Source organism: Oncorhynchus kisutch, unplaced genomic scaffold (assembly GCF_002021735.2).
Source record: "Oncorhynchus kisutch isolate 150728-3 unplaced genomic scaffold, Okis_V2 Okis06b-Okis10b_hom, whole genome shotgun sequence".
In the NCBI taxonomy this organism is placed as follows: Eukaryota; Metazoa; Chordata; class Actinopteri; order Salmoniformes; family Salmonidae; genus Oncorhynchus; species Oncorhynchus kisutch.
Genome location: NW_022261983.1, coordinates 1,362,434 through 1,387,227, shown reverse-complemented (window position 1 = coordinate 1,387,227; position 24,794 = coordinate 1,362,434). Strand labels below are relative to the sequence as shown.

Sequence of the window (24,794 nt, the reverse complement as noted above, 5' to 3'; positions counted from 1 at the left end):
TTGCCGATGACACAACAGTGGTAGGCCTGATCACCGACAACGACGAGACAGCCTATAGGGAGGAGGTCAGAGACCTGGACGTGTGGTGCCACAATAACAACCTATCCCTCAACGTGATCAAGACAAAGGAGATGATTGTGGACTACAGGAAATGGAGGACTGAGCATGCCCTCATTCTCATCGACGGGGCTGCAGTGGAGCAGGTTGAGAGCTTCAAGTTCCTTGGTGTCCACATCATCAACAAACTAATATGGTCCAAGCACACAAATACAGTCGTGAAGAGGGCACGACAAAACCTATTCCCCCTCAGGAGACTGAAAAGATTTGGCATGGGTCCTCAGATCCTGAAAAGGTTCTACAGCTGCACCCTCGAGAGCATCCTGCCTGGTTGCATCACTGTCTGGTACGGAAACTGCTCGGCCTCTGACCGCAAGGCACTATAGAGGGTAGTGCGAATGGCCCAGTACATCACTGGGGCCAAGGTTCCTGCCATTCAGGACCTCTATATCAGGCGGTGTCAGAGGAAGGCCCTAAACATTGTCAAAGACTCCAGCCACCCTAGTCATACTGTTCTCTCTGCTACCGCATGGCAAGTGGTCTAGTCTAGGTCCAAGAGGCTTCTAAACAGCTTCTACCCCTAAGCCATAAGACACCATAACATCTAATCAAATGACTACCCTGACTATTTGCATTGCCCCCCCCCCTTTATACTGCTGTAGGTGCTACCTACACTACAAGTAGGTCGAGTAATTAAACTGCATTGTTGGTTAGGGCTTGTAAGTAAGCATTTCACTGTACGGTCTACCTGTTGTACTCGGCGCATGTGACAAATACATTTTTATTTGATTAATACCCCTTAAACCACAGGCTAGAATACCCGACTGAGGTATAGGTTGAGGGGGGTGGAGGAGAGGGGGGTCTGGTTTGGGTCTGGCAGGGGGAGAGGGTGACAGATACTTCCTTCCTTGTGGGGGGTGAAAGGGGTCAGTCCATGGGTAGCAAGACGGAAAGGAGTCCAAGGGGGGCAGGGGGGAAGTGGCTTAACAGAGGCCACAGGAAGTTCTGTGTGGCAGGACTTCCTCTGTATGTGTTGTTGTTATCCGACTCCAATCTCTTTCCACTTCTTTTTCAGCCACAGCCATCAGATCTGCCTGAAGTTTGGATCTCATCTGTGAAATGTAAGAGCCCAAATGAGTCCCATGGTCTCTGTTGTTACTCTGTCTGGGTCTGGTTGGTCTGGAGGTATACAAAGACAGCACCGTGTCCAGGAACCAGAAACGTGTCAGTAAGTAAACCAGGTTCCTCTCATTGTTTATGTAACTACTGTAAAGTAGGTGTCAACGACAGCCTCCAAACACCTCTGGAATTTCCTCTTAATATGTATCTTCTCGTAATGCAGAATGCAGCTGTCTACCAGTTCTACCTGCTGAATGTGTTCATGGATTTACAGATAGATATTGATACAGATGATCAGCCTGATTTAATGAGTTTTATTTGGACAATCTATCTATCTATCTATCTATATCATTGTTGGTTCTCTTCACATGTTGTGTGTCAAAAATCTGCCAATCTTTGCCATCTAAACCATATCAGTCCTAATTAGGAAAGTAGCTCAAGGGGAATCAGCTCAGAGTATTTGACTAACGGAAAAAGGATATTAATATCATATGAAACAATAGTGTGATAGGTATACAAACACATTTAGATTAACTATGTTGTGGGGGTATGTTGGAACAAAAGCCAAAAAGCTGCAACATTGAATGCATTATGTTGGTGCAGTTTTTCATTAGTAGACTTCTGAGTGAGCCAAACATTTACAGTGTATGTCACAGTCAAATGATGTGTACTACTAATAAATCAACTGTGTCATTATTGACAGCTATATTACCTTTGACAATATTGCATCATTCAACACTTCAGCTATGGGGTCAATTTAGGGACTATAGAAACTGAAACACACAAACGCATGATGAAACACGTGATAATCCCAACATGTTGGCAGGAGTAGAGATAACATCACCAATCTCTCCCTCCCTCCCTCCCTCCCTCCCTCCCTCCCTCCCTCCCTCCCTCCCTCCCTCTCACGCACACAAACTCACACACAACTTTAATTCAGTTGCGAGGTCAGGTTACATGCAAAGTACCTGTCACCTGTTCTCATCCTTTTTCATACTTTGCATGAACAAGTGTACATGCAAAAAAGCTGGTATTGCTTGCTTAACCATCAAGTGGACCCATATACTGTAACCAGCCTTGGTGCCAACGCACGGGCATGTTCAGCAGGAAACGGTTGTGGAGCATTTAAGATAGAAATGTCATGAATAGAGACTGCTTATTCTAATTTACATGGTTGCTCTACATAATATTTATATTTCCACAATACTGTGGCCTGCTCTGCTGAACGCAGCCAGCAGTACATTCATTCTACTGCCTCAAACAACATCAGTGATCTCATACTCATATCATTATTATCAATTCTCAACATCCAATCCAGAAGGATGCAATCACAGTTTTTTACTAATGCATTTGAGATGACATGAACTGGATTCATGTTTGATTACATTTAGAATGGCTAATCCATTTTCCATGCATGGTGAACTTGGAATAGTAATGTAGGACTGTATCCTTTACAAATGCACATGAGAGTGAGTGAATGACTGCCACTCTTGTTGATGATGTGTCCCTACAAGAAACGGACATATTTGAGGTGTTTTGTTAAGTAAACCAACAACAATGTCAGATTCTGATGTGAGGAAATACAGTTCAGAGCTATACATGATTCTGACATCTTAAAGACAGAGGCATCCTATTATCAGATTGCCCCCCTTCCCTTCACAAAGGGTCTGAATACTTACGTAAATAAATCATTTCTGTTTTTTATTTTTAATACATTTGCAAAAATGTATAAAAACCTGCTTTCGCATTGTCATTATGTCATTATTGTGTGTAGATTGATGTGGACATAAAAAATATATATATTTTAGAATCAGGCTGTAACGTAACAATGTGGAAAAAGTCAAGGGGTCTGAATACTTTCCGAATGCACTGCACCTACAGTCCACACCTACAGTCTACACCTACAGTCTACACCTACAGTCCACACCTACAGTCTACACCTACAGTCTACACCTACAGTCCACACCTACAGTCCACACCTACAGTCTACACCTACAGTCTACACCTACAGTCCACACCTACAGTCTACACCTACAGTCCACACCTACAGTCTACACCTACAGTCTACACCTACAGTCCACACCTACAGTCTACACCTACAGTCTACACCTACAGTCTACACCTACAGTCCACACCTACAGTCTACACCTACAGTCCACACCTACAGTCTACACCTACAGTCTACACCTACAGTCCACACCTACAGTCTACACCTACAGTCCACACCTACAGTCTACACCTACAGTCCACACCTACAGTCTACACCTACAGTCTACACCTACAGTCCACACCTACAGTCCACACCTACAGTCTACACCTACAGTCCACACCTACAGTCCACACCTACAGTCTACACCTACAGTCTACACCTACAGTCCACACCTACAGTCTACACCTACAGTCTACACCTACAGTCCACACCTACAGTCTACACCTACAGTCCACACCTACAGTCTACACCTACAGTCCACACCTACAGTCTACACCTACAGTCTACACCTACAGTCTACACCTACAGTCCACACCTACAGTCTACACCTACAGTCCACACCTACAGTCTACACCTACAGTCCACACATAAAAATACATCATTATCATATCCAAACAAAGTTGATTATCACCCTGTATTAAACACATGGAAGCAGCACACTCAAATACACATGCATGGACGCACATGCCCCAATGCACACAGACTATGCACCTGTGTGACCATGTATGAACAAACACACACACACACACCCCTCTGTAGCAGAATTCTCACTCAGATACACATACACATCATCATCAGGCCAAATCACACAGAGAAGTAGCCTAAAGCTCACATCCTTGTTGCTATAGAACACATAGGACTTGCCAGGTTGCTATAGGACTTGCTTAGTTAAATAAAATAAATAAAAATAGAAGCCAGTCTATTTAGCCTCTATCTTCATGTTGCATCCTCCATATTTTTCAGTGTAGCCTGTATACAAATGGTGGTTGACTGTATTTGAGGGGAAAGATAAATCTACTTATTTTTTTATTTTATTTTTTATTTAACTAGGCAAGTCAGTTAAGAAAAAAAATCTTATTTACAATAACAGCCTACCTGTCACGACATCCGGCTCCCCTGCCTGTTCGGGCGGTGCTCGGCGGTCATCTAGCTGGTCATCTAGCTGGTCTACTAGCTGCCACCAATCCCCTTTTCCTTTTATTTTTGTTGTGTCTTATTGGTTGCACCTGTTTCTTGTTTGAGTTTTGGTTCAGGACTATTTAAGCCTGCTTTTGTGCGGGCTTGTTCTCTGTTAGTCTAGGTTGGTTGTGTGTTATGTTCACTGACTGTTTGGTGCCCAGTTTTGGGTTGGACATATTTGTTTTCGCCTGTTTTTGGATACCGTAATAAAGTTTGGTTTCCCCCTGTATCCTCTGCTCTCTGACCTTGACTCTGCACCCACCACTCCTGGCTGTGTGACACTACCAAAGGGCAAAAGGCCTCCTGCGGGGACAGGGGGATTAAAAATACAAATATAGGATAAAACACACATCACGACAAGAGAGACACCACAACACTACACAAAGAGAGACCTAAGACAACAACATAGCATGGCAGCAACACATGACAACACAGCATGGTAGCAATACAACATGACAACAACATGGTAGAAACACAACATGGTAGCAGCACAAAACATGGTGCAAACATTATTGGGCACAGACAACAGCCCGAAGGCAAGAAGGTATAGACAACAATACATCACGCAAAGCAGCCACAACTCTCAGTAAGAGTGTCAATGACTGAGTCTTTGAATTTAGAGATTAAACTGTCCAGTTTGAGTGTTTGTTGCAGCTCGTTCCAGTCGCTAGCTGCAGCAAATTAAAAAGAGTAGCGACCCAGGGATGTGTTTACATTGGGTACCTTTAACAGAATGTGACTGGCAGAACGGGTGTTGTATGTGGAGGATGAGGGCTGCAGTAGACCCAGTGGGTCTTGCGACGGGTATACAGAGATGACCAGTTTACAGAGGAGTATAGAGTGCAGTTATATGTCCTATAAGGAGCATTGGTGGCAAATCTGATGGCTGAATGGTAAAGAACATCTAGCTGCTCGAGAGCACCCTTACCTGTCGATCTATAAATTACGTCTCTGTAATCTAGCATGGGTAGGATGGTCATCTGAAACAGGGTTAGTTTGGCAGCTGGGGTGAAAGAGCAGCAATTACGATAGAGGAAACCAAGTCTAGATTAACCTTAGCCTGCAGCTTTGATGTGCTGAGAGAAGGACAGTGTACTGTCTAGCCATACTGCCAAGTACTTGTTCTAAACCAAGTACTGCCAAGTACTTGCTCTAAACCCTCAGAGGTAGTAATCACACCTGTGGGGAGAGAGGCATTCTTCTTACCAAACCACATGACCTTTGTTTTAGAGGTGTTCAGAACAAGTTTAAGGGCAGAGAAAGCTTGTTGGGACACTCCAGGGAGGGGCCAGCTGAGTATAAGACTGTATCATCTGCATATAAATGAATGAGACAGCTTCCTACTGCTTGAGCTATGTTGCTGATGTAAATTGAGAAGAGCGTGGGGCCTAGGATCGAGCCTTGGGGTACTACCTTGGTGACAAGCAGTGGCTGAGACAGCAGATTTTCTGACTTAATACACTGCACTCTTTGAGAGAGGTAGTTAACAAAACAGGCCAAAGACCCCTCAGAGACACCAATACTCCTTATCCGGCCCACAAGAATGGAATGGTCTACTGTATCAAAAGCTTTGGCCAAGTCAATAAAAAATAGCAGCACAACATTGCTTAGAATTAAGGGCAATGGTGACATCATTTAGGACCTTTAAGGTTGCAGTGACACATCCATAACCTGAGGTGAAATCAGATTGCATACCAGAGAGAATACTATAGACATCAAGAAAGCCAGTCAGTTGATTGATAAACAGGGCAAAATAGAAAGTGGCCTATAAGAGTTATGATCAGCTTGATCCACTCACTCTCTCTCTCATTCTGTTTCTGTCAGTCCTTTATGTTAACCCTATTATTAAAATATTTTCATGTGGCAAATCCCAGAGAAATGAAACCATGTTCTTTTCCAAAGAGGAGGTGGAGTGTTCGGGGTTGCCACATAGAGAATTATAATGCAGTTGCCTTGGCAACCTTGTGGTTTTTACATGTGCCTGCCATTGAAATACTCGGTCTGAAGTTTTTGTCCGGGGACACTTTGCACTGTGGGAGGTATCAGCATTTTACAGATCTACAAATCCAGAGTGCAAGCCATAGCAAAGGAAAGAGGTCCAGTCCACCAACATTAGTCATCACTCGTAAATCGTGGAGTTGAGTTTAATCGGTGAGTGCAAAGTAGGGCTGTTGGTGGGCTTACAGCATCATTTTTGTTTCACTGCACGTTGACACTTTTACATTACAAGTTCATCTAGTTAAAGAGTTTTGGGGAGATTGTATCTGAGATGAGAAAAGAGGAGAATCAGAGAGCTGTTCGCTGCTAAAATGATGGTAAGACTAAGTCACCAGTGATAGACATTACTATTGACCAAAAAGCAAATTACTTATTTTGTCTCACTTCTATATTTTCCATTTATACTAGGTCTAGGGGTCATGAATGATGTGCTTTCAGCAAGAGTTGGGAAGGTGGTAAACTAGCAGTGAGGAGTTGCTGCCACTGTGTGGACAAACATAGAACATCAGCTAAGTCAAAACAGAAGGATACACTACCCAACAATTCTCCTATGAAGGATGTACTACCCAACAATTCTCCTATAAAGGATGTACTACCCAACAATTCTCCTATAAAGGATGTAATACCCAACAATTCTCCTATAAAGGATGTACTACCCAACAATTCTCCTATAAAGGATGTACTACCCAACAATTCTCCTATAAAGGATGTACTACCCAACAATTCTCCTATAAAGGATGTACTACCCAACAATTCTCCTTTAAAGGATGTAATACCCAACAATTCTCCTATAAAGGATGTAATACCCAACAATTCTCCTATAAAGGATGTAATACCCAACAATTCTCCTATAAAGGATGTACTACCCAACAATTCTCCTATAAAGGATGTAATACCGAACAATTCTCCTATAAAGGATGTAATACCCAACAATTCTCCTATGAAGGATGTACTACCCAACAATTCTCCTATGAAGGATGTACTACCCAACAATTCTCCTATGAAGGATGTACTACCCAACAATTCTCCTATAAAGGATGTAATACCCAACAATTCTCCTATGAAGGATGTACTACCCAACAATTCTCCTATGAAGGATGTACTACCCAACAATTCTCCTATAAAGGATGTACTACCCAACAATGATCCTATAAAGGATGTACTACCCAACAATTCTCCTATGAAGGATGTACTACCCAACAATTCTCCTATAAAGGATGTACTACCCAACAATTCTCCTATAAAGGATGTACTACCCAACAATTCTCCTATAAAGGATGTACTACCCAACAATTCTCACAAATTATTAGCTCTTGGTGAGCTTCCAATTTCAGTCCAGGGGAGGGTCATGTAATTTTTCATTGATGAAATGTCAATATTTCTCAGTGTTTTAGAATGAGTTGTTTATCAGGCGATATATCGCTGTGTGCCTGATGCCGCCCCTCATCTCTGATTCTCCACTGGGTGTGCAATATCAAGTGTGCCTATAGGCTATTTAGTGTGGTCTCAATCATATGATCCATAGCCTATAGACTACGAAGTGCATGCTTGGAGAAGCACAGAGAAAAGTTATATTCCTATGATAGCTGCTGGGATGGTGTAAATACAACTAGGCAGCATTACACACTGCAATGGATATTCCAACCCTGAGCCCTGGTCAGCTCTTGCTGATCAAACACTTTTTTTGTGTGCTGCCTAACCAATGGCTGTGCTGTTCAGGAGGAGCATCAAAGGCTTCTTCCGAAAATAAGTTTTGATTAGGCCTATGTAATAGTATGGCTTCCGTTCCCTTGCCCCGGGCTTGAACCAGGGACCCTCTGCAAACATCAACAACAGTCACCCACGAAGCATCGCTACCCATTGCCCCACAAAAGCCACAGCACTTGCAGAGCAAGGGGAACCACTACTTCACGGTCTCAGAGCGAGTGACGTCACCGATTGAAACGCTATTAGCTCACTATCTTGAGTGCGAACTAGCCTATAGTTTATTTTCTGTTCAGTTCGAGAAGGAGAGCGTGACGATGAGAAGGAGGACCGGAGGTCAACTTTGATAGCTTGCTACTACTATAATTGATTTGATTTAAAACAATATGTTTCTTTCCCATGGTGTAGGCCTATTTATCAGCGTTATTGACCTCACAATAAGACAGATTTGAGTAACTGGTGCTGAAACTTGAAGCTGCAGCTGCGGCACAAGCAATCTAAAATGGACAGCTCATGGTGCTGAAAGTAGGCAAATTTGAGTAGGCATAATTAATTTCAACATCTTCATTTTAATTGGACTTCATTTTACTACAACAATAGGGCTTTGTGTTGGAGCCTATTTCTACTTATTTAAGAAATAAGAGGTAGGCTTCCTGTTTGACAGACAAAATTAGGCTATAGGCTGCTATATCCATAAGCTATTGAGTTAAAACCGAGACTCGAAATGAAGGGGTATGAGAGGGTTTACCATAGGCCTATTTTTATGAAAGAAAATGGCAAAAAGCACAGACCTACCTCTTGTTTGCTTAAGATTTGGAAGAAAATAAAATGGATGCGATTATATAAAGTGATCTATAACAGTGATTTGGTCCGCAATGCTTTATGCTAGAAACAAGCTGTAAAATACCAAGGAAAGACTCCCATGCATATAGGGATATTATTGTTTCATTTCTTTGACATTCAGATGCTGAGCTACAACCTTATATAGCTGTGGAGACACATTTTTTTACTTTAATTCTGTCACTATCAATTGATTAAGCTATTCACTTTCTGTACAATAGAATATGTTTAAACCCAGACAGATTTTAGGGAAACCCTAGCCAGCAGCTTACATTTTTCTGCGTCGGTAGCACGTCTACTCTGTCTGGGGTGGAAAGTTTTGAAAGTACTATGCTCAGATTCCTAATGACGTCTCAGATTTTATTATTTGCAAATAGGGACAGTTTAGTCGCAAACAAGACAATGATTTGGCATTGGAGAAATATGTTAAGATTAACACATAGGCCTATCTCTCTATCCATTCTTAGCCTGTGATTTGGGGAATTTGCGCGGTATTAAAACAATTCTGCTAATATGTACATTATTTTATAAAAGGCCATTTTTTATTGGTCCTGCAAATACATGAAAGATTCATGCAATGCTTTTACAATAAAGGAGATCTTTCCACCCCTACTCTTGCTATCAACATTCCTGAGTTGCCATATAATGCTTACAGGATGAAGAACAGTTTCTAAAACTGCATATCTAAAGTGCTGGTCTGTCCAAGAAGTGAGGGTAAACAGTAGGCATGTTCTCTGCTATTCACTTTATTTAAATGATCATTTTAGGTATAGTGGGTCACTTGTTTTTTCAAGCATTCAGGGAGGGTTTAGGTCAAATATGTTTTGCTGAAGGAAGGGCGAACCATTTTCATTTCAGAGGTCTGATTTTCTCCATGTAACCCTTATATAAATAATGTTCACTCCCTTACAATATGTTTCTAAGACAATCTTTAACAGCTCAATGGACCAATGGATCATCTTGATTGCAGACAATGTCCTGCTTCATCCATAAGGGGATATGTTGAATTGACTGTCATTAAATTAATTGATCCACATTGTAAATTATCTGTGGGCTATGTAATCTATCTTGAGAGGATGAATGAATGACCTCAATAGTCACACTGTTCTTTGAAATGGTATCTCTGCTATGCTCTCTAGACACTCTCTAATAATAGATTGGTTAAGATATACGGGTTAAATAACAGATTTAACACAAAAATTCTTACTATAGATCTTACCCACTTAAGTAAACATTACCATGAGGGTGTAGAAGGGTAGAGGTTTGTGTATGAATCCAAGATGATGAAGATTATAACCTAAAAGTAATTTCATAGAATATAAAATGACAGAAATAGTTGATTGTTTAATAATGTATTGTTTCCAAGGATGTACAACCATATTCAATTCCTTACCCTTTTAATACAGTGACTCGAGAATTGACAAAACCCACAAACACTTTACTGAGAAATAAGGATGAGTGCATACCTAAGACAAAATCATAAACCATTTATTTCAAATCTAAAATGCCACCTCCATTGACCGATAGAGAGAAGTGGGTGACAAGTGTGTTTGTGTGTCATGCAGTCATTCCTTTCCTGGATCCTTCCTGTTTGTCTGACACCTACACTGCAACATTCCATTCCAAATCAGTGAGAAGAAGTGACACTAAGGATGCACATTACACAACAAGCACCTTGCCATTTCTATAACTGAAAGGTGACCGTACCGACACTGAAAGGTGACCGTACCCACACTGAAAGGTGACCGTACCCACACTGAAAGGTTGTAACAGTAGCCCTGCTGAGCTACACTGAAAGGTTGTAACAGTAGCCCTGCTGAGCTACACTGAAAGGTTGTAACAGTAGCCCTGCTGAGCTACACTGAAAGGTTGTAACAGTAGCCCTGCTGATCTACACTGAAAGGTTGTAACAGTAGCCCTGCTGAGCTACACTGAAAGGTTGTAACAGTAGCCCTGCTGAGCTACACTGAAAGGTTGTTACAGTAGCCCTGCTGAGCTACACTGAAAGGTTGTAACAGTAGCCCTGCTGAGCTACACTGAAAGGTTGTAACAATAGCCCTGCTGAGCTACACTGAAATGTTGTAACAATAGCCCTGCTGAGCTACACTGAAATGTTGTAACAATAGCCCTGCTGAGCTACACTGAAATGTTGTAACAGTAGCCCTGCTGAGCTACACTGAAAGGTTGTAACAATAGCCCTGCTGAGCTACACTGAAATGTATCCTCTTCCACTTTCCAACTCACTGCACCATCTTTCCATTGGGAATTTTTTTTCAAAAACCGCTCCAAAAAAAATGCCCAAACCACTGAGAATAGAAAACATGCACTGGTTTATGTCATGCGGTGGAGATGCAAGCTAGTGGATACTTGTGTTTCATTATGAGGGGAAGTTTCCAGTTTTCCTTCGGAGGCGACTACAGATGAGCACTGATGAACACGTCAAACACAACTCTAAGAGGAAGAAGAAATAACAAAGGTTCCAAAAACATTCATTCCATTGTTGTCATTGTAATTTTTGTTTCTCAGTCCTCCTTGTGGTCTGCGACAAAAAGGCAGTGTCGAATTCCACTGGTCATCCTTTCCTATGTCTCCACTGACCAGATGGGTAGCTCAAGAATCTCTGGTGGCGAGTGGCTGTGAGTACTCCCAGTACAACCTCACAGATCTCTGCACACCCCGGTGGCCATTGTTAATGACATCATCATGGTGTCCTTCCCAAGCAAAGGCACTGAGTTCCTATGACAAGGGGTGGCTGAGACAACGGTCGTGTAACATTGCGCATTGTCACACTGGCCCCTGATACTATTGCCCTCTTCCACATTGTTGATTGTGTGAGGTCTGCAGAGTCTCTTCGGGAAGTTCTGACTGAGGATGCCCACTAATGAGCAGTCAGGAGTGTTGGGTCCTCAAGTGTGGCAGTTGTAACACACTCAGTGAATCTCAATATGGACCTGCAAATAGGAAAATACAAAGACAGTTAGCTAAAAATGGAAATCTGACATATTGTGAATATATGAAAACAAGAAATGACACTCAACAAAGCATGACGTGTCAAAGTGGGCAGTGGCTGTCTAAATCTGCCTCCTTTAGCATCTGAATGTACACAGCTATGACAGAGCAGTGATTTAATTCATAAAGTTTACACACCCACTTAATTTAGTCACATTGATGGGGCCTAAACCAGCTGATTTGCACAAATAACACTTGTGAGAATAACTATGTATTTGCTTGCGTAATGTTGGATTGTCATTGAACTTGTTAGTTTGGTAGTTACCTAGCCTTTAGCTAACTCTGATACTGTACTTCAAACCTGCGGCCTGCTAACCGTTAGCTGTCTTACCGGCTGCTATCTGAATAGACAATCGGACAATTTATTTATTTTATTATTATTATTATGTTTTCTTCTTGGGCCTCTATAACTATATCTATTGTTTTTATTTTTGTTGTTGTGTGATTTGGAATAATCCCCTCTACCACACGGAACCCCACTAATCTACTGACGGAACGCAAGAGGTGGCTAACAACATACCTCCATCCTATGCTAGCTTGCTACCGATGGCCTGGCTAGCTGTCTAAATCGCCGTGACCCCCAACCAACCTCTCCACTCACTGGACCCTTTTGATCACTCGACTAAGCATGCCTCTCCTTAATGTCAATATGTCTTGTCCATTGCTGTTCTGGTTAGTGTTTATTGGCTTATTTCACTGTAGAGCCTCTAGTCCTGCTCACTATACCTTATCCAACCTATTAGTTCCACCACCCACACATGCAATGACATCTCCTGGTTTCAATGATGTTTCTAGAGACAATATCTCTCTCTTCATCACTCAATACCTAGGTTTACCTCCACTGTATTCACATCCTACCATACATTTGTCTGTACATTATACCTTGATGCTATTTTATCGCCCCCAGAAACCTCCTTTTACTCTATGTTCCAGACGTTCTAGACGACCAATTCTCAAAGCTTTTAGCCGTACCCTTATTCTACTCCTCCTATGTTCCTCTGGCGATGTAGAGGTGAATCCAGGCCCTGCAGTGCCTAGCTCCACTCCTATTCCCCAGGCGCTCTCTTTTGACGACTTCTGTAACCGTAATAGCCTTGGTTTCATGCATGTTAACATTAGAAGCCTCCTCCCTAAGTTTGTTCTATTCACTGCTTTAGCACACTCTGCCAACCCGGATGTTCTAGCTGTGTCTGAATCCTGGCTTAGGAAGACCACCAAAAATTCAGAAATTTTAATTCCAAACTACAACATTTTCAGACAAGATAGAACTGCCAAAGGGGGCGGTGTTGCAATCTACTGCAAAGATAGCCTGCAGAGTTCTGTCCTACTATCCAGGTCTGTACCCAAACAATTTGAACTTCTACTTTTAAAAATCCACCTCTCTAAAAACAAGTCTCTCACCGTTGCCGCCTGCTATAGACCACCCTCTGCCCCCAGCTGTGCTCTGGACACCATATGTGAACTGATTGCCCCCCATCTATCTTCAGAGTTCGTGCTGCTAGGCGACCTAAACTGGAACATGCTTAACACCCCAGCCATCCTACAATCTAAACTTGATGCCCTCAATCTCACACAAATTATCAATGAACCTACCAGGTACCTCCCCAAAGCCTTAAACACGGGCACCCTCATAGATATCATCCTAACCAACTTCCCCTCTAAATACACCTCTGCTGTCTTCAACCAAGATCTCAGCGATCACTGCCTCATTGCCTGCATCCGTAATGGGTCAGCGGTCAAACGACCTCCACTCATCACTGTAAAACACTCCATGAAACACTTCTGCAAGCAGGCCTTTCTAATCGACCTGGCCGGGGTATCCTGGAAGGATATTGATCTCATCCCGTCAGTAGAGGATGCCTGGATATTTTTTTTAAATGCCTTCCTAACCATCTTAAATAAACATGCCCCATTCAAGAAATGTAGAACCAGGAACAGATATAGCCCTTGGTTCTCCCCAGACCTGACTGCCCTTAACCAACACAAAAACATCCTATGGCGTTCTGCATTAGCACCGAACAGCCCCCGTGATATGCAGCTGTTCAGGGAAGCTAGAAACCATTATACACAGGCAGTTAGAAAAGCCAAGGCTAGCTTTTTCAAGCACAAATTTGCTTCCTGCAACACTAACTAAAAAATTTCTGGGACACTGTAAAGTCCATGGAGAATAAGAACACCTCCTCCCAGCTGCCCACTGCACTGAAGATAGGAAACACTGTCACCACTGATAAATCCACCATAATTGAGAATTTCAATAAGCATTTTTCAACGGCTGGCCATGCTTTCCACCTGGCTACTACTACCCCGGACAACAGCACTGCACCCCCAACAGCAACTCGCCCAAGCCTTCCCCATTTCTCCTTCTCCCAAATCCATTCAGCTGATGTTCTGAAAGAGCTGCAAAATCTGGACCCCTACAAATCAGCCGGGCTAGACAATCTGGACCCTTTCTTTCTAAAATTATCTGCCGAAATTGTTGCCACCCCTATTACTAGCCTGTTCAACCTCTCTTTCGTGTCGTCTGAGATTCCCAAAGATTGGAAAGCAGCTGCGGTCATCCCCCTCTTCAAAGGGGGGGACACTCTTGACCCAAACTGCTACAGACCTATATCTATCCTACCGTGCCTTTCTAAGGTCTTCGAAAGCCAAGTCAACAAACAGATTACCGACCATTTCGAATCTCACCATACCTTCTCTGCTATGCAATCTGGTTTCAGAGCTGGTCATGGGTGCACCTCAGCCACGCCAAGGTCCTAAACGATATCTTAACCGCCATCGATAAGAAACATTACTGTGCAGCCGTATTCATTGATCTGGCCAAGGCTTTCAACTCTGTCAATCACCACATCCTCATCGGCAGACTCGACAGCCTTGGTTTCTCAAATGATTGCCTCGCCTGGTGTGTCAAATCGGAGGGTCTGCTGTCCGGACCTCTGGCAGTCTCTATGGGGGTGCCACAGGGTTCAATTCTTGGACCGACTCTCTTCTCTGTATACATCAATGAGGTCGCTCTTGCTGCTGGTGAGTCCCTGATCCACCTCTACGCAGACGACACCATTCTGTATACTTCCGGCCCTTCTTTGGACACTGTTAACAACCCTCCATGCAAGCTTCAATGCCATACAACTCCCTTCCGTGGCCTCCAATTGCTCTTAAATACAAGTAAAACTAAATGCATGCTCTTCAACCGATCGCTACCTGCACCTACCCGCCTGTCCAACATCACTACTCTGGACAGCTCTGACTTAGAATACATGGACAACTACAAATACTTAGGTGTCTGGTTAGACTGTAAACTCTCCTTCCAGACCCATATCAAACATCTCCAATCCAAAGTTACATCTAGAATTGGCTTCCTATTTCGCAACAAAGCATCCTTCACTCATGCTGCCAAACATACCCTTGTAAAACTGACCATCCTACCAATCCTCGACTTTGGCGATGTCATTTACAAAATTGCCTCCAATACCCTACTCAACAAATTGGATGCAGTCTATCACAGTGCAATCCGTTTTATCACCACAGCCCCATATACTACCCACCATTGCGACCTGTACGCTCTCGTTGGCTGGCCCTCGCTTCATACTCGTCGCCAAACCCACTGGCTCCATGTCATCTACAAGACCCTGCTAGGTAAAGTCCCCCCTTATCTCAGCTCGCTGGTCACCATAGCATCTCCCACCTGTAGCACACGCTCCAGCAGGTATATCTCTCTAGTCACCCCCAAAACCAATTATTTCTTTGGCTGCCTCTCCTTCCAGTTCTCTGCTGCCAATGACTGGAACGAACTACAAAAATCTCTGAAACTGGAAACACTTATCTCCCTCACTAGCTTTAAGCACCAACTGTCAGAGCAGCTCACAGATTACTGCACCTGTACATAGCCCACCTATAATTTAGCCCAAACAACTACCTCTTTCCCAACTGTATTTCATTTATTTTATTTTGCTCCTTTGCACCCCATTATTTTTATTTCTACTTTGCACATTCTTCCATTGCAAAACTACCATTCCAGTGTTTTACTTGCTATATTGTATTTACTTTGCCACCATGGCCTTTTTTACCTTTACCTCCCTTCTCACCTCATTTGCTCACATTGTATATAGACTTGTTTATACTGTATTATTGACTGTGTGTTTGTTTTACTCCATGTGTAACTCTGTGTCATTGTATCTGTCGAACTGCTTTGCTTTATCTTGGCCAGGTCGCAATTGTAAATGAGAACTTGTTCTCAACTTGCCTACCTGGTTCAACTTGCCTACTTGCCTACCTGGTTAAATAAAAAACTTGATTTGCATTGCCAAACCTTATGCTGTGGCTTCTTAGATTAGCTAGCAAACTAGCAAATTACCTTAATTTTGTATTTAGCTGTCGCGTTAACAAACGTTAGCTAGCAAGCGAGCTCGCTGCTAAAATAGCTCAGTCAATCTGTGAAGATAAAATGTTCGCTTTAGCTAACTGTATGCACCGTTTAGGTGCAAGGTTAGCCAGGGATATGTTTACCTGTAATCGCACATTGAACATCATCGAAGCGATGAGGTAGAGGTATGGGAATCTGATTCGCAGTCGCCAAGCGAGATCAAAAAATATCAACAAAGTCCTCGTCAATCCTTTAGAAAACACCCCATAAGTCCGACCAGCGGACCCCGAAAAACGGAACACTAAATAAGACAGACCCGCCATAAAACAATGTCTACAACGGAGATTATCCACCGGTATCTTATTTACAAGTTAAGAAGATACAACAGTGCATACTGCCATCGTTGTCTGGAGTTTTTAACATTCATAATTTCGTCTTTTGACGAGGTACCCCACCCCAACCGAAAAATCCACCCTTCTTTTCCAGTTTTGGTCAAACGGAACATTAGTGTGACTCACGGAAGTTGCAATGCAATGATATCCGGCAACGTCATCATTGTGTAACTGTCTATGGTGTCCGTAAATACTCTTGTTATTTTTTTTGAGAATATAATCATTTGGATAAACGAGTCTCTCGTATACTGTTCTGGTTACTATGTATACCAGATACCTTTGCATACCATACCGTATATCAACATCACGATGTCAGCATATTATCTTCTGTTAACTCCACGCTACCTGAAAACTAAAAGTTGTTCACACTTCTCAAAAGTGTATTTTGGTACACGTTTTCAAACGGATAATTTACTTCTAAATAATTGGACGTATTGTTGTGTGAAAGATACAAGTTCATATCCCTTTTCTTAATTTCATGCTTCTTTCGTTTTTCACAATGTACTGTCTTTTGTTTTAGGATTAAACTACTGCACATCAGTGATTTAAATCCGTGCGTGGGCGTCTAAAGCAACCGGAAGTGACCCGGTGAACGGATAGTTCCGCACGGTTTTGCGTTGTAAAACGCAGCTCTGTTTTTTTCCTTCAATGGGTGGTAGCAGCTGTTTGCTCCATAATTTCCAGTTGAGAAAGTATGGGAATGTAGCAAGATCACTTAAAAAAATATATCTTATCGGACACTTTCGAAAAGACACACATTAACATTGTCAATCAGTCTTACTTTGACCAAATAATTACAGACATTTCAAGTTTGAACAAGTTCAGACAAAAATAGTGGATAACTAAACTAGCACCCAAGCTAGTAAACGGACTTAGCGACGCATCTGGACCAGTCTGGTAGTACGGTCCGGAACAATGCAGGCCATAAAGTGTGTCGTGGTTGGGGACGGGTAAGTTTATGAACGTTTACTAAATATAAATACACGATGCACCATTATAGCTAAGTAACTATATTTGGTGTGAATGTCAAATAAATAATATAGCTAGCAAATGTGTTAACTTGCTAGCTAACATGAGTTAGCTAGGTGAAAAGTTAGCTAAAGGCTAGGTAACTACCAAACTAACAAGTTCAATGACAATCCAACATTACGCAAGCAAATACATAGTTATTCTCACAAGTGTTATTTGTGCAAATCAGCTGGTTTTAGGCCCCATCAATGTGACTAAATTAAGTGGGTGTGTAAACTTTATGAATTAAATCACTGCTCTGTCATAGCTGTGTACATTCAGATGCTGAAACATGTCTATATTCTAGCCAAGTATCTCAACTCAGCTACCAATTATTATTTTGTCGGTACTTGGACTAAAATACGGATATAATGTTGCCCAAAAATCATATTGCGATATGTAACTATCGATTTTCCCCCATCACTAGTAACCATACGTCGATACTTAAATGTACATTATTAAACACTTACCGTGTACCTGTGTTTATCCTCTGTTGTTGCAGGCCATTTGTTTGCTGAAATCATACTTTAAAAAAAACGCTAATAAAATACAACCACCGACTGTTTCCCGGTTGCTGTATGATGGCAAATGCGCTTGTGCCAATTGAATCAACATGGAAACAGTCAGCGATTGTATTTGATGAAAATTTTATTAAAAGGTAGGGCTTAAAGCAAACAAATAAAGGCACGCAACAGACACAAACAGATACATGTAAGGGTTTACAAATGTATATTTTTGAAGTATTGAAGTCGGAGGTTCCTTTCAAAACTCCAGTCTGCACTCAACTTAATGGAGGAGTTGAGGTACTTGGCAAGCTGTATTTGAAGCTTTTGTATTTTTGGGCTCAAGTAAACCTTGTCTCCAGTTTATTTCTGTCATTGTTTACTTGGTTATTTCATTGGATCTAAATTGTGAAAACAGTTAACTGGTATTCATCTTTGCCAGCAAGCTAATGTTTCCATAGAAACATTTTCCAGGTGTGAAGTATAGAGAGGGAAAGGGGATACCTAGTCACTTACCCACTGAATGCATTAAACTATCCCAGACCATTACAGTTGGACTGACTCACTCGATATATTAATGTCTGGATCATAGGGAGTATTTCATCTAGACTGTATAACTCCTTGATGTTTGCCGTTCCCAACCAAGTTAAATGGCCTCAGGTCAAACCTGAGGTGTGAGCGTGGTAATAAGACGTGGTGACTCACTGCACTTCACCAACCTCTGTTTGCTAACCAGGTAGATACAAACCCTTTGCTAGTGGTTGGTAGGTAGGTATTACCCAACAAATAGGTAACAAACTTGGTAACATATTTTAGTTACCCTAGTGGTGCTGGTCAAACCTATTCCTCACCTGGCTGGTTTTTAGCCATTCAAATAACTGTGCACTTTTGGATGACCATATCAGAAAAACTCTGATCTGTTTGGGCACTCCTCATAATGTGTAGGAGGGAGGGGAGGGTGTACACAACAGAGTATGTAGCCTCTGGGCTGGGTGTGGTGGATAATGTAGGCAGCAGGAGAAATTAAAGCCCACATGTCATAGATGGAACCACGGCTGAACTGTTCTATTCTTTGATTTAAGGAGGTAATATAACTGTCCACGCCCATTCGTCGGCTAGCTTTTTATCTTTTGAAATAGTAACTAGGCCACATTTCAAGAGTTACGGACGTGAGTTGGTTTTACTGAACCTCAGATCATTGAAAAAAAGCAGGTGATCCTCTGAAATGTGTGATCATCAATAGAGGTCGACCGATTATGATTTTTCAAACCCGATACCGATTATTGGAGGAAAATGAGCTAATTAATTAGCTAAATATGCAGGTTTAAAAATATATACTTCTGTGTATTGGTTTTAAGAAAGGCATTGGTGCTTATGGTTAGGTACACGTTGGAGCAACGACGGTCCTTTTTCGCGAATGCACACCGCATCGATTATATGCAACGCAGGACACGCTAGATAAACTAGTAATATCATCAACCATGTGTAGTTATAACTTGTGATTAGGATTGATTAAGTTTAATGCTAGCTAGCAACTTACCGTGGCTTCTTACTGCATTCGCGTAACAGGTGGGCTCCTCGTGAGGCAGGTGGTTAGAGCGTTGGACTAGTTAACCGTAAGGTTGCCAGATTGAATCCCTGAGCTGACAACGTAAAAATCTGTCGTTCTGCCCCTGAACAAGGCGGTTAACCTACCGTTCCTAGGCCGTCATTGAAAAGAAGAATGTGTTCTTAATTGACTTGCCTGATTAAATAAAGGTGTAAAAAAAAATATATATATATATACACAGATTTCAGATAAAAAAATTAAAAAGAACTTGAAATCGGCCCTAATTAATCGGCCATTCCGATGAATCAGTCGCCCTCTAATCATCAATGTGTGATCATCAATGTATTAATGTGTAGAGCATGGCATCAGACATCTTGGCTGAGGCTAGGCCTAATCTCAACCTTACTCATTTTAACCAAGTCTGAGTTCCTGGCTGCAGGGCATTCAATCATTCAAGGTAGATTTTGAAGTGTGTGTTGTCCATCCACCCAGATTCAAGTTTGGTAGGGACCTCAATGCCCTCTATAATAGACCATAGCCATGTCTTAAGCATGGTTCTTTCAGAGGATCGACATCATGCTATAAAATTGGCATATGGCATGCACACCTATGATTTGTTCCATAACATTAATATATGTGCCTTTTATTTTCTCCTCCTCCAGAGCTGTGGGTAAGACATGTCTGCTGATCAGCTACACGACCAACGCCTTCCCTGGAGAGTACATCCCCACAGTGTAAGTACCTCTACAGCCCCCGGTTGGGAGGTCTGGCCTGGGAACCGCCTGAAGCCAGACACCCCCAGCACCACACCCCTCTAATTCTCCCCTTGTCTCAGTCTCCACAACCATTATTCAGGCTAGGTAGGGAATCTCTACATAGCTATCTTTTGCCCCCCACCTAAACTTGCAAATAAGATTTCAATTGGATTTGGTGGGAAAATGTTTGTTGGCAGCTTGGGATGCTAATCATGCTAACCTGGGGGCCCTAGCATCATACCGGTAGCGTTTGCCAGCCAAGAGTACTTAGCATCTCTGAACAGAGTGCCAGATGTAATTTGCTAACCAATTGTACATGTAGAATCACATGAAAATGTTGTCAGTCAGACGTCCACTGGCGGGGTGGTCCCTAAAACACACTGCGCCAAACAAACAGCAGATGGCTCACAGATCGACATTCGTTGGAGTGTGCGCGCTCCCTTAGGGGAAGAAATACTTGGAAAACACGGCGACATAAATTACCAGAAGGGTTTTTAGGTCTTATCTGACTTGGCACTAACTTGTTATGTTGATCTGTATCAGTGACATAAACTGGTTTAGATAAGTGACCAGATTTTCTATTATTGATGGTCACTGGTCAGATTTACCAAGAGTTTTTCACCAGTTTTCACCAGTTTTTCACCAGTTTTCACCAGTTCTTCATAAGAGGGTATACTGTAAAACATTCAAATAATAATGTTAAAGGGGAAATCTGCAGCTGCTACTTCCATTTTTGGACTTCTAAATGAATGAGAGAGACCTATTGATTCTTAAAGAATATAACTGATAAATGCCCCATGAGCTTAGTTTAACTGTCATACCCCAGCAGAACCCAAAATGTATGCTTGTTTAACTCCAATGTTTGTAATTATTGTAAATGTAAACCAACACTGAATGGGTATTCAACTCTTACCCCATGAGGTTTGGTGCCTGCTGGTTTTCTGTTCTACCTGATAATTAATTGCCCTAACTTGGTGTCGCAGGTCTAAATTGGTCTATCATTTTGATATCTTGGATGGTCAGTCCTTGCATCTATAGGTCAGTCTGAATTGAAATGGTTACATTTCTCCAGGGCCATCCTTCAGCTTTCTACCAAAAGAGGTTGGGAGATGCTTTATTGTTTCACCTGTTGATTGTCCCTTTAAATAAGGATTACGAGTTTATGTAAAAACATCTATAGATGTTCTTCTATTCCCTTATAGAAATATGAATTATAGTTAGTCTGATACATACAGCTAGGCACTTTAGGTTTTCTCATCAAGTTAAATAGGATACACTTCTCTCTCCTTTGTTGTCTGCAGTTGATTATTAGCCTATACCCAAACTCATAGCGGTTGACTGATCCCTACAGGTTTGACAACTACTCTGCCAATGTGATGGTGGATGGAAAACCAGTCAACCTGGGCCTTTGGGATACAGCAGGGCAGGAGGACTACGACAGACTCCGCCCCCTCTCCTACCCACAGACGGTAAGATTGACAGACCAGACATGCATTGCCATGGGAACAGCTGAAACTTCCTTACTATTGTTTTGTTTGAAATTAAGCCTTTGTGTACTTACAGGACATTCTGTAAAAAATAGCGTAGTCCTCGTCTCTGTGGGTAATACGGACGTTTTAGATATAAGGAAACACACACCTTTGTATGCAAGGAACACTGATTACGGAAGTGATTATCACAGGTACTGACTGAGATTATTCCCCCTCTCTCTCTCTCTCTCTCTCCAGGATGTGTTCCTTATCTGTTTCTCCCTCGTGAGTCCTGCCTCGTTTGAAAACGTCCGTGCCAAGGTGGGTGCCCTGTTTGAAGCAACTCATCATAGCTCTTAAGAATTCAATACAAGGAGCTTGTCTAAGGGCACATGATGTTCAGTTCAAACACATTTATATTGTCTAGCTCTATTTTTCAGAGCTGCATTTAGGAAAAGACCGTCCATATTGATTCTTCATAAGATTAAACTGATTTTTACTGGTTATATTGATCAACCTTTTGAAAAGTCATGGAAACTGTAATGACAAATTTAATGGGAACCCTATGAAAGTGAAATGCCCGATGTGGTCTCTCTTCATAGTGGTACCCAGAGGTCAGGCACCACTGCCCCAACACGCCCATCATCCTAGTGGGCACCAAGTTGGATCTGAGGGACGATAAGGACACCATCGAGAAGCTCAGGGAGAAGAAGCTCACCCCTATCACCTACCCCCAGGGCCTGGCCATGGCCAAAGAGATCGGTATGTGTTCAGTGTCTATCAGTGACAATGAATGCAGGTTTAGGGAGTGTGTTTACTGTTAGGAACAATTAATGCTTTGAATGCAGATAACCTTCTCAACCAGGAGAAAGTGGTTGGACTCATGCATTACTTGTAGTCATGCTCTCTGAGTAAGGCTTTAAAAAGTAATGTCTCAAAGAGAGTGAGTGAAGAGTAACTGACTTCTCTCCTGCTTGGACTGCACATGCACACCCTTCAGAGCCATGCATTAGTAGTAACAGTCTCCTCATTCTCTCTCCTGTCGCTCAGGTGCGGTGAAGTATCTGGAGTGCTCAGCCCTGACCCAGCGCGGCCTGAAGACTGTGTTTGATGAGGCCATCCGGGCGGTCCTCTGCCCCCCGCCCGTCAAGAAGAGGAGAAGGAAGTGCTCCCTGCTCTAGAACCCCGCAGACAGGAAGTGTCGGGAAGTGGGCACTCGCCAGGCAGGGAGACAGACAACGCAGACACAAAAGCATTTTACTTCGGAATCTTTCCTTTTATATATAATATATTAGTCTCTACTAGTACAGCACTGGGACAAACTGTTCCTTTGTTAAAAGAAACTGAACATACAGGTAGGTTTAGGAATGGGTGACATCACTGAAGTGTAAGAAATTCCAGAGGCCTTCTAAAAATGGATTTAAACTTCTGTGAGAAGGATGATGAAATGTTTTTGATTTGTTGCCCTTACTCGTAGTCCATATTGTTTACAGTCTTTAGAGGTTGTTTTGGGTGGAGTGTGAATTTGCCAAACTGCATACTGCAGATATTAGAAGCTGTACAGCAGACAGACACTAAACTTGTTGCTATTTTTTTAGGTTTACCTCCTAACAGTACAGCTAATAATTTGGCATGATGCACTGCAGTTAACGGTTACATGGTTAAGATGGCATTCTATTTGTGGGGTGGCATTCTTTATAACATGGAAATCCAGAACTAGCCAAGTTAAAAGCATCACCAATTTTATTTTCACCTCCAACTAATAATTAATTTACCATAAATCTAATTCGACTAGGACTGAGTTTGGGAAACACTGGTCTAGCCAACCGTGCTTTTTGTCGATTGGAAAAAGCGTGATCCTTCAGTATTTAATGGGAGAGCTGGCGTGCCTCGTTGCACGGTTGAACCTGTTAGTCAAAAATGTTGTATTCCCCACCCGCTCCTGCTGTGTCCTCCCTGTACTGTCTGAACCGAATCGTTGCCTGAGAAAAACAAAGCTTGCGACTTTATATGAGAAGATTGGGTGTCGATGTGAGATAAAAGCACCTTTTATATTAGTCTTTGGGCATTTATCAGAAACTATTCATGCAGCGATTTCTTCTGTGTATTTTTTTTTGTGAATAGCCCATTTGATTTACAGTAGCCACAACTACTTGGAAGGCGGAGCAAAGGAGAGAGCATTTAAATGACTGAGGAATGTTGTAACGGTAACTAAGCTACAGTCAGTAACGACGTAGTGTGTATATATTCATCTTTGGTTATCATTTGAGTTCAATTGGCTATTTTGTATTTAAAAAATTCTGCTGAAGTTATCACTCACTGTATTTTTAAACAAACTATGAACGCTATATTGTTTACCAACTACAAATAAACCTTTAATTTTCCTACAAGTCTAGCCTTTTGTAATTAATGCAGATGGCATGAAATGTGCTACATATACTGATACAGTTTATATTTTTGCATTTACATATTTGAACTACCAAGATATGTAACTTATTCAGGCATCAAGCTGCGCTCCAACTGAGCCAATGTTGTGGCCCTTTGGTTTTATGGATAAAGCAATTTGTCACTTTTTTGAGAACTATTAAATTTGAATTAAACATACTGTGTGCATTTACTTTGCCTTTGACATATGAGGTACTTCAATGTCATAGTACTTAGCTTCTCAATTGAGGAATTCATATTTACAGTAGTTACAGAACTGAGGTTCATAGTTACCACAATTAGTGTTTAAGCTTTTTCTTAAGGACTGACGTGCTATTGTACTTCCTCCTTTGAGCATAAGTATAGCTGGTTGTAGGGTCCACACGTTGCAATTGTCTTAAAACAAGTGAACAAGGACAGTCAACAAGGAACCTTTAA

General features: G+C 42.0%; 2 protein-coding genes across 4 annotated transcripts; one reads left to right on the top strand and one right to left on the bottom strand.

Annotated features, from left to right (window-relative positions):
- Positions 1-1,117: 1,117 nt before the first annotated feature.
- On the top strand, positions 1,118-24,536 carry LOC109877280 (ras-related C3 botulinum toxin substrate 1). 3 transcript variants are annotated; one of them, XM_031814316.1, is made up of 6 exons: positions 1,118-1,285; positions 20,371-20,442; positions 21,815-21,932; positions 22,191-22,253; positions 22,535-22,694; positions 22,983-24,536. In XM_031814316.1, exons 1-6 carry the CDS (start codon positions 1,191-1,193, stop codon positions 23,111-23,113), a joined length of 639 nt encoding a protein of 212 aa, XP_031670176.1. In that variant the 5' UTR covers positions 1,118-1,190; the 3' UTR covers positions 23,114-24,536. The 3 variants fall into 3 exon arrangements, with proteins under 3 accessions (XP_031670176.1, XP_031670177.1, XP_031670178.1); XM_031814317.1 differs by lacking the exon at positions 1,118-1,285 and adding an exon at positions 16,846-17,598; XM_031814318.1 differs by lacking the exon at positions 1,118-1,285 and adding an exon at positions 17,240-17,598 and having other exon boundaries at positions 22,535-22,698.
- smim10l3 (small integral membrane protein 10 like 3) lies at positions 10,212-16,765 on the bottom strand. Its single transcript, XM_031814319.1, has 2 exons — positions 16,400-16,765; positions 10,212-11,838 (listed from the first exon to the last, which is right to left on the bottom strand). The coding sequence occupies exons 1-2, from the start codon at positions 16,577-16,579 to the stop codon at positions 11,818-11,820; spliced, it is 201 nt and encodes a 66-aa protein (XP_031670179.1). The 5' UTR covers positions 16,580-16,765; the 3' UTR covers positions 10,212-11,817.
- Positions 24,537-24,794: the final 258 nt, after the last annotated feature.

Excerpts from the sequence above, each read along its gene's own strand:
- smim10l3 (XM_031814319.1), bottom strand. The coding sequence starts at position 16,579 with ATGGCGGGTCTGTCTTATTTAGTGTTCCGTTTTTCGGGGTCCGCTGGT. Across the intron at positions 11,839-16,399 it reads TGTTCAATGTGCGATTACAG|GTCCATATTGAGATTCACTG; the intron begins GTAAACATATCC and ends TCCTATTTGCAG.
- LOC109877280 (XM_031814316.1), top strand. The coding sequence starts at position 1,191 with ATGAGTCCCATGGTCTCTGTTGTTACTCTGTCTGGGTCTGGTTGGTCT. Across the intron at positions 20,443-21,814 it reads GGAGAGTACATCCCCACAGT|GTTTGACAACTACTCTGCCA; the intron begins GTAAGTACCTCT and ends TGATCCCTACAG. Across the intron at positions 22,254-22,534 it reads TTGAAAACGTCCGTGCCAAG|TGGTACCCAGAGGTCAGGCA; the intron begins GTGGGTGCCCTG and ends CTCTCTTCATAG.